General features: G+C 40.8%; 1 protein-coding gene and 1 pseudogene across 5 annotated transcripts in view; both read right to left on the reverse strand.

Moving 5' to 3' along the window:
• The window catches only part of LTBP1 (latent transforming growth factor beta binding protein 1), a 437,504-nt gene that overhangs the window by 349,775 nt on the left and 73,097 nt on the right, over positions 1 to 14,632 (reverse strand). For 4 of the 5 annotated variants that reach the window (XM_023516653.1, XM_023516654.1, XM_023516652.1 and 1 more), the window contains exon 1: positions 13,937 to 14,228. In XM_023516653.1, the coding sequence (XP_023372421.1) occupies positions 13,937 to 14,202 (266 nt within the window). In that variant the 5' untranslated portion in view covers positions 14,203 to 14,228. Of the gene's footprint in view, positions 1 to 13,936; positions 14,235 to 14,632 lie in introns of those variants that run through there. The other variant, XM_023516658.1, reaches the window with a different exon arrangement.
• Positions 9,284 to 9,428, reverse strand: LOC111727153 (annotated as a pseudogene).

Consider the following 14,632-nt stretch of genomic DNA (forward strand, 5'->3'; position numbering starts at 1 on the left):
CTGGATCCAAAGGAATTACCTCCTCGCCTAGTCGTCTGAATCTTTTCTGTATCAAAGGAAACTGCATTCCCTTCCCTCTCCAGAAGGCTTCCTGAGAGGCAGGCAGTCTGCAGAGCCAGCTCCTCCAGGGCTCGCTTTCCCTAATCAGCCCAGTGACCCAGGGCCTTCCGTCATGCTCATTCAGCGCCCTGCTGACGTTGCTCCCCCCACTACCACCACCCCGTGCTCCCCCTCTCCCGCCACCCCTGGTGAGTCTGACACTTCTTAAGTGGCTGGCAGAGCCATCTTCCTATTTCTCCCAGCCCCCCTTGGAAGGTTCCGTAACCTGGACCTACCCACCCAAACTCATTTGCTCCGTTCCTCAATCTCCTAAAGAAACCAATTCTCCTCAATGGTGCTGTGCAAACAGGACACTCATTCCTGCCTCTGCACTTTTCCCAGTACCCCTGACTCTGGTACATGTCCCTTTACTCCAGTCTTTCACCCCTGCTGAACTCCCCCTTCCTTATTCTTCACTAGAATTTGGAAGAGGTACCACACAGTTTCACAGTTAATTAGGTATCATCCTATATTATTCATTATTTTCAAGGCATATTAGCCTGATGCCTCCACATACCTACAGCAGTACCTGGCATGTGGCTGACACACAGTGAGTATTTACTAACAGAATAAAGGAATCAACTATTGAGATTCTATCTTTATTATGGTAAACTAGACATTAAGGCAAGCAATCGGAAATGCCCTGAAAACTAGGCTTGGAAAGTTATAGATGGTTTAGTAGTACATAATGATTTATGTCTGTGTAAGTAATAAACCTTGCAGAAGACCAAAGGATTGTGAAATCAGTGAATAATAAACAGACTGTACTCTTGCCCTTGTGGACAAGTAGGATTTTTTTTTTTTTGAGACAGAGTCTCGCTCTGTTACCCTGGGTAGAGTGCCTTGGCATCACAGCTCACAGCAATCTCAAACTCTTGGGCCCCTTGCCTCAGACTCCCAAGTAGCTGGGACTCCAAGTGCCCATCACAGTGCCCAGCTATTTTTAGAGAGAGGGGACTTACTCTTGCTCAGGCTAGTTTCAAACTCCTGTGCTCAAGCAGTCTACCTACCTGGGCCTTCCAGAGTGCTGGGATTGGAGGCATGAGCCACCAAGCCTGGCTGACAAGTGAGATTTCTTGTTTGTTTGTTTGTTTTTGTAGTTTTTGGCAAGGGCTGGGTTTGAACCCACCACCTCTGGTATATGGGGCTGGCGCCCTACTCACTGAGCCACAGGCACCACCCCCCAAAAAATTTTTTTGCAGTTTTTGGCCGGGGCTGGGTTTGAACCCGCCACCTCAGGCATATGGGGCCAGCGCCCTACCCCTCTGAGCCACAGGCACCACCTGACAAGTGAGATTTTTAAAAATCCAATTTAAAAAGTTTCTCCCAAGTGTAGGGATTTAAAAATTCAATAAGTGCTAATGTTACTAATATTTTCTATAGAAAAGCCCTTGCCCTTGGAGAATTCTTAAATGTTTGATAAAAAGAATCTTTAACATGAAAAGAGCTCTCATAAATGAAAAACAAACTTATTAAGAACATGTAACTGAGCATAGTGTGAAGATATTAATAAATTATTCACACAAAAATACAAAGGGCTTACAAAAATGTGATAAATGTTTAATCCCATTAAAAAACATAAGAAACAAGAATGGAAATTATTCTGTAGAGTAATAAGATTACAATTCATGAGAATATGTGAAACCACTGAGACTTCACAGACTATAATTTATCAAAATCTTCTCTGACAGAAATATCCAAGTCATAAAATAATCTAACATACATGTCACTGACTTATTTACTTCCACATCAAAATCATGGCATTAAACTAATACAAAACGACATGGCAGCAGAGAAATTAATCAAGAAGCCTGCAAAGTGTTCCAACCTTATATAAAGTTTTTCTAACATGCACCCTAAGTTTTCCAGCTTAGATTCGCAGGTTACCTTCCAAGACATTAAGGCAATTATGTCATGAAATGATTGCCTCATTACACAGAAATGGGTTTTCTAGGAATTTTTTTTTTCTAGTCCTTTGAAATAGCTTTGTTAAGCCAGGAGATAAATGGAAGCCACAAGAATGAGAGAGGAACAGAAAGAGAGAGAAAGGTTTCACAAAGGGCTAGGGGAAAATGCTTGTGTGCCCGCGGAGTGGGGAGTGGGAACTTGAGAGCATTTCCTTTCAAATTTCTTTTCTCAGAGTAAAGTGCATCCTAATCTTCTCAAAATGTCTATGTCATCTTCCTGTTTGAGTTAAGAACATCCTTCCGAGAAATATAATTAGGAAGGATTAGCTGCTGCATAAAGAGGCTTTGAACAAATTAAGAAAGAATGATGCCGCACTTCAGATCCTGTCTATCAAACCTCCAAACACCAGCACTTGGCAAAACCCCAGCGCCAGGCAAAGAAACAAAAGGCAGCGCTTTGAAAGCAACACAAGTGATGCCTGAGTCACAAAGCCCTAAAACGAGAATTCGTAAAATAAATTCTATATCTGTGGATGACAGTCCAGCCAATGTTTAAAGATTTGGGGGAATAGCTGTCCACATGGTAACTTGCTAGAATGAAGAGGGTGTCATGTTTTCTTCATAAAACAGAATATTTTAAGTGAATTGTGATTGTTTTCAAAATAAACTAATTTTGGTGAAACAATAGTGATTTCTTTAAAAATACATAAAACAACTGACCTTTTTTGCTTTTCTAAATACTTTTTTTTGGCTTCAAAAATACTATGCAATACATTTTTTCCACGTTTTGGTAAGAGGAGACGATAGCAGATACAAGATGCGGGAGAATGTGGAATACCGGTCAGGAAACCTGGGCTCCCGTCACAGCTCTGCGACTGTCTTTCTACCTGACTCTGAATTAGAAGCAGGAAGGAGCCACAACAGAATTAGGCATTCAGACGCTCATGTTATAAAACTTTATGTTCTGCATAGTTTGAAAATGCTGGAAAATTAAAAAATTTTTTAAAAGCTACACCTAATTTTTGTTTTTTTCAGACCAAGTCTCACGCTGTTGCCCTTAGTAGAGTGCTGTGGCTTCATAGCTCACAGCAACCTCAAATTCTTGGGCTCAAATAATCCTCCTGCCTCAGGTTCCCAAGTAGCTGGAACTACAGGTATACGACACCTCATCCAGCTAGTATTTTCTATTTTTAGGAGACAAGAGGTCTCACTCTTGCATAGGCTGGTCTCAAACTCCTGAGCTCAAGCAATCCACCCCCCTCGGCCACCCAGAGTGCTGGGATTACAGGTCTGAGCCACCATGCCTGGCCAACAGCTAATTCTTACTCTCTTTCCCATTATGCTCAAGCAATAACTTTCAAAAGGTTACATACCCAAGTTAAGCTCTATTCAAAGATATTAATATTGATTCAATGTTTCTTCTTTGTTTGGGTAACAGATAACCCCATTAATCACATAACTCTGGAATTACACGATCTCTTAAGTGAAAAATAATTAAAGTTTGTCTTAACGTCTCTGTTTACTTTCTATGAGCACTTGAGCCAAACTTGTGACAAGTTTCATATCAATATTTAATTTAATACTCATGAGGACCAGGAAGTTTCAGGCTCATAAACTGGATTTATAGTATCAGTTTCAGTAATTTTTCCCAAGAGAGTGGCTGCCTGGGCTCTGCTGTCACCGTTTTGTTCATAGTACACATGGTGTCCATCAGAGGCGTCACAGGAATTTTAAGGAACAAGAAGGCTCGGCATTGAAAGCTCAAGAACATAAGACTCAGAGAATTAAACATGCTCTAATCACTGAAAAACTCCTTACAACATCCAGAGACATAATACAAGAAGTGGGCCCCATCACTACCCAGAAGTGCTGTGAAGAACAGGAGGCCACAGCTCAGTTTTCTTTTTTTTTTTAAGGTTTTTTATTTTTTTATTTTTTCAGACAGAGTCTCACTATGTCGCCCTCGGTACAGTGCTGTAGCGTCACAGCTCACAGCAATCTCAAACTCTTGGGCTTAACAGATTCTCTTACCTCAGCCTCCCAAGCAGCTGGGACTACAGGCGCCGCCACAATGCTCAGCTATTTTTGTTGTTGTTGTTGTAGTTGTCCTTGTTATTTAGTAGGCCCGGGCTTGGTTCAAAGCCACCAGCCCCAGTGTATGTGGCCAGCGTCCTAACCACTAAGCTATGGGCACTGAGCCAAGTCAGTGTTTTTCAACCTTTTTTATCTCACAGCACACTTGAACCTAGAGTTAAACTTGTACCAATCAAAAAAAAGAGTAAAAAAAGAATATACTTAATGAGCTTTGAACTTCTTGTGAAAATAATTAATGATCATCAAAAACTTCTGCAGCATACCTAAGATCCTCTAATGGCACACCAGTGTGCCACAGCATAGGGGCTGAAAATCACTGCCATGGCTGAACCACTTACGTCCTGGGATGGGGACTGGGATGACTGAGTCGACTTTGGCCTACTCTGACCAGTGACTCCTGGGCGTGGTCTCTTATCACCACTTTGGGGAAACCAAGGCAACCCAGAAGCTGAGTTGATCCTGTATTCCTGCTTGGTCGGACGTTCTGGACGCAGAGCAGTCCTGTACTATCTTCATGTATTCATTCAGCAAGTAAGCACTGTTCCAGGCAGAGTCAATCACAGGCTCACACAAAGTGAAACGCGTGCTGTGACGGAGGGGGAGCACACGATGGTGCGGTGAGAGTGTCTTTCAAGGGGTCACAGAGGCATCAAGGAAGGATTCCCTGAGGACGCCTGGATCAGTAGAAGGGACAGGTGTTAACCAGGGAAGGGGGACTGTGGATTCTAGAGAGAAAATGCATGGGCAAAGGCCTTTGTTAGGAAAGAGCTGGGCAAGGTCAAGGGGCTGCTTGCGACTGTGTTATACGGCAACACCTCTTACAAAGTGAGATTCCACAGGAGTGGAGAACTGTGATCATTATCCTCAGAGCACTGGGAAGCCAGTGAAGGTTCTTCTGGAGGGCACAGCAAGGTAAGACTTGCATTTTGAAAAGAGTCCTCTAGTTAAGGACAAAGGTTTGGGTTTAATCCTCAAGTACTTTGTGAAGCCCCAAGCTCTTGGGCCACGGGTCAGTCAGGGCCTCCTCACCTTACTCCTGGGAAAGTCCACCTCACTCAGTGAGTATACAATTCCACCTGGTCTTTCAGGTTCTCCTTGCTGTGACACATACACATGTAAACATCTTGTCCAAAAATAGCAGTCCTGAATAATGATGGACATTTTTTCCTGGATTAGCAAATCTAAGGTTTCTCTTCATAATGCTTTAGGAGACATTCTTTCTACTTAGAAGTTCTTGCCTTTGGGAATCATAAGATGAGCTATTTCTTCTAGATCATCTCTAACGCATTTGAGGAACAGTTAAAGTGGGGGGGGGAAAGATATTCAACCTTAAGAACCTCAGTGAAATATCCTAACCCTAAGCATATTTATCAGCTGAGTTACTGAACTTGGCTTTTTATGTCCTACCTGCCGCATACTGCATATAATTTGAGATGTTACTTCTCACCTCTCACATAAGACTCACACCAGGTAGGCTCTTTACTCTAGTCCCAGGCAACTCTGGGGCAGGGAACAGCTCTAAAATTTTAGTCTTAAAATTTAGTCTATACTTCACTCTAACACAAACAAACTCTTATGCCAAGGGAAACATGGAAAGAGGATTTAGTGCAACCCCAGAGGCACCTCTGGCGGGATTCGTGGCAATATCGATGGAATGCAAAGCATATTCAAATGTTAAAATTTTTTTAAAGGCAATAGAGTTCAGAGGTGAAATTACAGACTGCCAGTTTTTGAGTCCTAGTGCTGTACTCACAAGAACAGGGAATTTAGGCAAATTATTTAAACCCTCTGCACCTCAATTGCCTCATCATGTAAAATGGGGCTAGTAATAGTATCCATCTCACACCATTTTGAGAGGATCAAATGAAATAAAACTAAAAAAAAATAATAATATTGTAAAATACTGTCTGGCATAGAACACTCAGCAAATATTAGCCATTATGATTAATACAAATATTAACACCAAACACTATCTTGGTTTCTAGCAACTCAATTAGGGAGCAAACTCTATCCTGGCACCTTCTTTTTAGTTGGAAACTGCAGGTTTCCACCAGACCCAAGAGCGTGCAGACAGTGCACATGACCTCCCCTACTTCATCTCTCTCACCTCCACGCCCCCATCCACCCTTCTTTCAAAGCCTGTCTCAGCAGGAAAAAATTTTGCTTCCAGTTCCTTAAAATGCTATTTCATCTCACCATTTCCCCACGTGCCTGTCTTTTCCAAACAACAAAAATATATCTGACCAACAGTTAGCACTGTGAGCAAACTTTACACAATTTTCATGGATTATGAAGTCCTTCTCACACAGTTTAACATTGCTGGGTCTAGTTAGGCTTGGTTTTATAATTTCAAAAAGGCCTTCTTCTGGAATTCTCACTCATACGTACCTGCACAATAGTATTCATTTGAGCCAAAAGTTGGTCAAGTTCAGTTATGCAGGAAGAATAAATTATAAAGACTAACTAATGTTAATAACACTGTATTAGGTACTTGAGATTTGCGGAGAGATTTTAAATATTCTCACCACAAACCCAAAACAAAAAAAAAGTAACTGTGTGCAACAGATATATTAATTAGCTTGACTGTGAGAATCATTAAATAATGTACACATATATCAAAACATCACTGTATAATGAATACATATAATTTTCATTTGTCAATTATATTTCAATAAAGGTAGGGCTAAATAGAGGCCAAAATTTTTAAAAATCCCAACATCCATCAAAAACAGAATAAATAATAAACTATGGTATATTTATATGATAGAATAATCTTTGTCAATGCAAATGAACAAACTACAGCCACAAGACTACATAAATGAATGTTAAGACATACTATCGAGGGTGATTGGTGGGGCCACGCCTATGGTTCATCTTACAAGGGTACATGTGAATCTTTCTAAATGTAGAATGCAAATGTCTTAACACAACAACTAAGAAAATGACATGAAGGCTATGTTAACCAGTTTGATGAAAATACTTTAAATGGTATATAAAAACAGTACACTATACCCCATGACTGCATTAACGTACACAGCTATGATTTAACTAAAAAAAAGAAAAAGAAGACATACTACTGAGCAAAAAAATACATACTGTATTCACTTACATAGATCTCTGGGGTTAGAAATCAAGATAGGAGCTACCTCTGGGGAGGAGAATAGGGGTAGCATTTAAGAACAAAGGACCTTGGAAGAATAATGTAATCTAAAAATTTGTATCCTCATATTAATTTGAAATAAAAAAGTTTAAAAATGACTGGGTGTGGTGGCTCACTCCTGTAATCCTGGGACTCTGGGAGGCTGAGGCAGGTGGATCACTTGAATGCATGAGTTCAAGACCAGCCTGAGGAAGAGTGAGACCCTGTCTCTACTAAAAATGAAAAACTGAGACAAAAGGATCCCTTGAGCCCAAAAGTCTGCGTTTGAAGTTGCTGTGAGCTATGACACCATGGCACCCTCCCGAGGGCAACAAAATGAGACTCTGTCTCAAAAAAATAATAACAATAATAAAAAGAACAAAAGAGCTTTGCAGGAGTGGAAAAGTTCTGTTCTCTAAGGTGGCTGGCACTTAACCTAAGTGTAATGTCACTTGGGAATAATCATTAGGCTGTGCGTGCTTACAATTTTTGTAGTTTTCTGGAGGGAATTTCATTTTAACTTCAGTTTTTAAAAGTTTAACATAAATAAGTAAATACACACACACACACACACACAATAAACACTGGTTCCAATTTCTCATCCCATCCCTAAGGCATCAGGCAATGAGCACTGTAATCCTCGGAGTCCCTCTCTTCAACTTTCTGACACTTCGCCTTTTCTTCCACATCATGAAGGAGGGAGCAAAACCTTCATCTCCCTCACAGACTTGTTGGGCAGATCAAAACAATAAAGAATGCAAAGTTCTCTGCAGAAGGTTCAGGGCTTTACAAGCAAACGGTGTTATTCCAGGAGGAAAAGGTAACTCCTGCAATGTGAGTATTCAAGGAACAGACCACAGACAAGGGTTTAGATGCTGTTATTCTCTCCAGGCAAAACTCAAAATAAAATGTGTCAAGCACAGGTTTACTGAAGTTCCTCCACGTATCTCTATGCAAAGACCGTCTTAGCGCTATGATAATGATAAGGATAGGGACTCACATAAGAGAAGCCTGGGAGGAGGACAGTGGGATCAAGGTAAGGGGTCAAAGTTAAATAAGGTCCCTCCTTTTAGTCTGAGAAATCATTTGGAGGAAATGTCTATTTCAGTACTGACCAACTCCTCGGTTGCTTTAATAAGCTCAACCAATGTCCCAAGATCAACTAGCAGTGTGGTAAAAAGCTTAGCCCCTCTGCCTTTAGCTTTAACTGGTGGTGTGCCTTCGTAATGGGCTATTTTTACCCTTAGTGGGGCGGGGAAAGTACGTGAAGACCCAAGTAAAGGGAAGGAGAGTACCTGCTGTTGATTAGGAGGGCAGAATACTTCAAGGAACATTCCACAAGTTCTTCCGCCCGTTTCTGAAGACTCACGACCCCAGGGACAGGAAGATAAGTGGTGGGCAGAGATGAAGGACCCGGGAGCACTCTCTCCTCCCTCCTGGCTCAGATATCTCTCAACACTGCTTCCTGACTCATGACAAATGTCAAGTATTCATTTCTCAAGAACTTTGAAAGTAGAACCCATCATCTCAAGGATTTTAAAGAGCCCTTCTCTATATTTAGAAAATATTTGGCAGACTATAAACTCACTTGATAAATATAGAATACATTTGAATTATTCCTGGTTCTGCAAAAGATCTTTGATCTTCACCGCATCTCCAAAGATGACAAGAGAAAGCAGGAACAATGATGGCATTAGATACATCCAGTCCTCTCGCACAGTCTGAGACAGGAAAAAACTAGCTTTTCTGGAGAAACTAACCAATGTTTTTTGTAGCATCAGATGATGAAAATGGCCATTGCCAGGGAAGAAAAAAAAAAAGAGACTGGATACATGTGGGCTCTCTAGATAGACCTGACATCCACATCCTGAGCAAAACCAGACTTCCTCCTCAAGCTCAAAGATACTTGGATACACTGACAGTGGATACACTGTCTCTTGCAAAAGTACTTCCTTCTCATGCAGTATAGATAACGGGTCTCCGTTTGGCAAAGCAGTAGTTATTGTACAAACATTCTCTCAACAACCAGAAGACACTAGCAGCTAAAGAATGTCCTTTATGACCTCTGTCTCATGGTCCATGGTCAGTGCCTACAACATCCATCACGATTACCATGGATAAAAATGGGCATTCTAAACTGATAAGAGCAGATACTATACTTGATCTTAGCCAAAAGGCAGAGAAGTGATTAAAAAAAATATGGGCATCTTACACAAAGTCTAGACAGCTCCATTTAATAGTACTGAAAGTTGAAAATAAACTTTTATGGAGAACTCCAATGCATATGTGAATAACCATACTGACAGGTGATTAAAAAACTCTAGAAAGCTGAACAGTTTTTGAATTTGCTCGTCTGTCGATCCTTCTAGCCATAACGTACAAGCATTAACACCCTTCTACAAATCGAACCACCTACAATCTAACAGTGGCAAACTGGATGAACACACTGACGGCAACATTTGAATAACATCTATAGGATGCAATTATGATAATAACCTCACATTTTAATATGGACTTTCTAAACAACCCAGTATTAGAATGTGAAGTAAAGGATGCAGGAATATGAAAAGAGACTATGAAAATGTGTACGCAAAAAGATCAGGCATCATTTAGTCTGTTCTTCAGCGGATGGAGTGCCCATGATGTGGCTGGGAAACTGGGAAAAAAGCTTCAATGAAAAGCACGAATGAAATTACCAACTACAATAATGACTACTGCCAGAATTAACTGGCCAGAGTCTTTCTAAACCAATCGCTGACCAAGCCTTATACTACTGACACCCACCTGTTCTTAGTCCCTAGGAGGGTACAGAGAGATGATCTTTAACCATAAAGCTTTGCCAAAGACCATCCATTCACCAAGTATCAAACACCTTAAAAGATCTTGCAGATCCCTGATCTTATTAAAGCAATCCTTAAAAAATGCTGATATGGAAAGACCTCCACATCCTCCCTCTCTCACGCTGTGCCAAGCCTTGACCATACCTGATTCTCTCTCCTCTTGCCTTCCACATCCAATTAGGTGCCAACAGTTGCCAATAACTCCGCACTTCCTTCCTCTCCAACCCATCATTACTACCCCTGTTATTCAGCCAGCCAGCAATTACCACTGGTTCTAATCGATCTTAGATACTACAGACAGATTAATCTTCCAAAGCACAAATTGTAGCATTCTCCCACTTGAAACTTTCCCTTTTTTATTACTCTTTAAAATAGAAAATATCAAAAATATAAACAGAATTTTGTAAGAAACCCCCACATGTCTGCCCATCATTCAGCTTCAATAATTACCACTTCCTAACCAATCTTGTTACCTCTGTACTCCAACCCAAGGAATCATTTTTAATCAAATTTCAGACATCATAAAATTTAATCTGCAAATGCATTCTCCTCCTTACAAACGTAACTACAAGGCCAGGATCACAGCCCTCAAAAACCAACAATCATTCTTTTATATCATCAAATTCCCCATCAATGCTAGCTTTTTTCTGCATCTCCTATAAATCATCATTGTTCTCTTTTTTTATTTTCAGTTTGTTCAAATCAGGATAGAAACATAAGCCAAATATTATGACTGGTCAATACATTTCCTAAGCCTTTTTAAAATTGCAAGTCCTCTCTCTGGTACTCTTTTTTCTATTTTGCTTTGTGTCTTTTAAAAAATTTTTTTGTTGAAATCTAAATCATCAGCCTAGTTTTCAGCCTTATATTTTAAAGCCGTATACAGAAAGCCTTACTCTACCTCTCTAGTCTTCATCAAGTTCCAATCAGATCATATCCTAAACGGGATCTTTTTTAAAATGTGTCCACAAAGTCCATGATATTTCTCCCTTCAGGGAGTACAGAGCACTTGCAATCTATCTGAGTGAGGACTAGACTTAGAGACTTGCTCCTAATGAGGAGAGCAAGGTGAGAGGGAAGGTGTGTCCTCTGCAAGACTACAGACTGAAAGGGTGCCGTGGCGTTTCCTGGCTCTCCCCAGGCTGGGATTGCTCACTCTGAGAGAAGCCAATAGCTATGTTGTGAGGACACTCTTGTACATTTTAATCCTCCCTCAGCAACCAGATAATGGGGCAATCTATAAACATTGATTAAGATCTGAAGTGATAGCATCCTAGGCCATCTCTTTGCCTTACTCAAAAGCACACAGTAGGCACGCCCACATACACGTCTCTAACCAATGCTGCTGTAAAAAGCGTCTTCATTCAGCAGATGAAGTCTCCAAAGCAAACTACCCAATGACTTTATTTTACCAGAGCCAAGTCAGAGCTGAAACCTTAGCCTTCTCACAACATTCTTGTCTAAATTATACCGCTGCTACCAAAAGAAGGGGGAAAAAGACTCTACTTTTATCTGACATCTGACATATGGTTCTTACTAACGATCCATATATACACATCTTAGAGGGTCAAATTCTAACAGTAGATGTTGATATCCAAGATGAATAATGTTGCTTGTAAATTACTTCACAGTTTATATAAGTAATAATATAGAAAAAATTGCAATCTGACTCTTGATCACCACCCAATTGTTCTTTGTTTTTTAGATCCAGAACAACGCTGGAAGGGAGATTGTCCAGCTATGATATACTTGAGGCTTCGTATCACTCCAAGGACACAACCCCATTCATATTCTGGCACAAAGCAACAACAACATTACTATCGCTTAGAAGGGGTTAGCAAACTTCAGCTCATCGATTAATCTGGTCCACAGCCTGTTTTTTTCAGCCCCCAAGTTAAGGGTTATTTTTATCTTTTATACTGTTGGAGAAAAAAATCATAACCTGTGGGTTTATATGAAATTCAAACTTCAATGCCCATAAATAAAGTGTTATTGGAACACAGTCACGCTCATGCATTCAGGCATCGTCTGTGGCTCCTTTTGTGCTACAAAAGCAGAACTGAGTAGCTGCAGCAGGAACCACACGTCCTACAAAGCTGAAGGTATTTACTACCTGTGGTATTAGAGAAAATGTTTGCCAACACTCTCCTTTAGGACACGGATGAAGAAACCTGACTATCTCCCCCACCCCCCACTTTTTTTTTCTTGAGACAGAGTCTCATTCTGCTGCCCCGGGAAGAGTGCCATGGCATCATCATAGCTCACAACAACCTTAAAGTCTTTGGCTTGAGCAAACGTCTTGCCTCAGCCTCCCAAGAGGCTGGGGCTACAATACACCTACTAATACAGGTGCCTGCAAGGCCTGGCTAGTTTTTCTATTTTTAGTAGAGATGGGAGTCTCACTCTTGCTCAGGCTGATCGCCAACTCCTGAGCTCAAGCCATCTGCCCACATCAGTCTCCCAGAGTGCTAGGATTACAGGTGTGAGCCACCACACCCGGCCCTGACTATCTCCATTTAAATCCTAAAACCGTTGCTTATTAACTGTGTCACCTTGAACAAATTACTTACCTACACTGTACCTCAGTCTTCTCATCTGTGAAACAGAGTTAATAATGGCACCTACCTTAGAAGGTCGTTGTGAGTTGTAAATTAATTACACATACAAAGTATATGAAACAATGCCTGGCATCCAATAAGCTTCACTGAGTATTCATTATACCTACCATCCCTTCTTATTGAGGGCTGCAGGACGTGTTTCCCGATGGAAATGCAAAGTGGTTAGACTTTAACCTGCAATCTATTTACCATGGTAGAATGGAATTTTAAGATAGGAAGAAATAAGAGAAAAATGAAGGAAAATAGAAAACAGATTAAGGAGGGAAGAGAAAGGAAAAGTTATAAAGACCCCACTCAGAAGAAATGGTAGGTGGCCTACTGGAAGGGGAAGTATAAATTAGGATAATTTCATCTATAGTAACAGATTAAACCGCGTCTGTGGGCCGGGTAGGTACTAATCACCATGTAGAAGCTGTCTCTATGGAGGAAAAGAGCATTCCAAAATTCCAAGCAAGTGGCTTACAAACGAACTGCTGGGTCAAGCCCATTTTTAAGTTGGGAACTTCCTGTGTTTTACATTCCTAGACAAATGACAAGTGATAGTTGCAGTAAATTCTGCATCTTCGTGTCCATATAGAATAGCTAATTAAGAGGAGATGATTTGTGTAGGGACCCAGCACAGCTAAAAGGCTGCTTCTGCTACAACTTAGACGAGGACAGGGATGGACAGTCTTTTTGATCCCTAAGTTCTCATTTTGTTCCAAATAGCACTTACTTCCTAACACTAAGAAAAAAATCCCATGTTCCCATAAATAGAAAACAAGCTCATTCACCAAAAATGGACCCACGTGGCAGCTGGAAGATAAACACGGTGTTAACAGAAGATAAATTTAACCTGCAATGACGTTGAGAAACCATCTCTTTCCATGGACTCGCTTCATTTGAATACGTTCTTTGTGCAAAGCTGAGTTCCTATTTTTTCCCTATTATCTTTTAAAAATCATACTCCCTGCTTCTCTCTTTAAATTATTTCAAAATTCTTAAACATATCCCCCACCAAAAAAAAAACCAAAGAATTTTTAAACTCACATCTCCACCGCAATCAAATAGTACATCAGATAGTATTTTTAAGAGATTTGGTATATAAGCCTAACACATAAAACCTTAAAGAAAGACAGACAGATATTATTACGCAATGATGTCTACAAATTATGCAGGAAAAGGGAAGTGATTTAAAGCAATGCATCCTAGAGAGTCACTAAGATGCTCGTTAACCAGAGGCAAGTTCAAAACACTCACTGAGAATGTATCTGCTGGGAGAGTGCAACTGAAGGCTTCGGCTTGAGGGTCAAGGTCATCTGGGCCACAGGACTGACTCTTGGCAGAGGGTCGGCTTGCTTAGATGACGTGCGCTTTGCTGCTTGCTCAGGAGGAACCCAGGAGGAGGCAGACCCAGGACTCTGCCCTCCAAAGCCTGGGGGTGAGCTGTCCTGGGCAACGACTGTCTCACAGGCTTTGCCCTTGGTCCCCGGTTTACACACACAGAGTTGAGGCCGGAGACACATCCCTCCGTTCTGGCACGGTGGAACACAACTTGCTGTGGAGACAACAGAAGAAAAGCATTATAGACATTCTAATTCTGCCAAAGGTTAACAGGAGCGTCAGACTATTCCCCCCCAAAATGAAACCACAACAATGAAGGCTCTGTTGGCCAAGTGGATGAGAATGTTTCAAATAGTCTATGGAAACAACACACTGTACCCCGTGATAGTATTCATGTGCACAACTATGATTTAACAAAAAGAAAAAATGAAGCCACACTTAAAATACTCATAATGGTAATTATAATGGCTAATATTTATTAATAGCTTCCTAGGTGAGAGACACTGTTTTGATAATATATATCAACAAATGTAATGCCCTGTAACCATTTTTAAGAAGACATTTTAGTTTGCCCATTTTAGAGAAGAAAAACTAGACACAGAGTTTAAGTAA

Source organism: Otolemur garnettii, unplaced genomic scaffold (genome assembly GCF_000181295.1).
Source record: "Otolemur garnettii isolate 467f Iridium unplaced genomic scaffold, OtoGar3 scaffold00095, whole genome shotgun sequence".
NCBI lineage: Eukaryota > Metazoa > Chordata > Mammalia > Primates > Galagidae > Otolemur > Otolemur garnettii.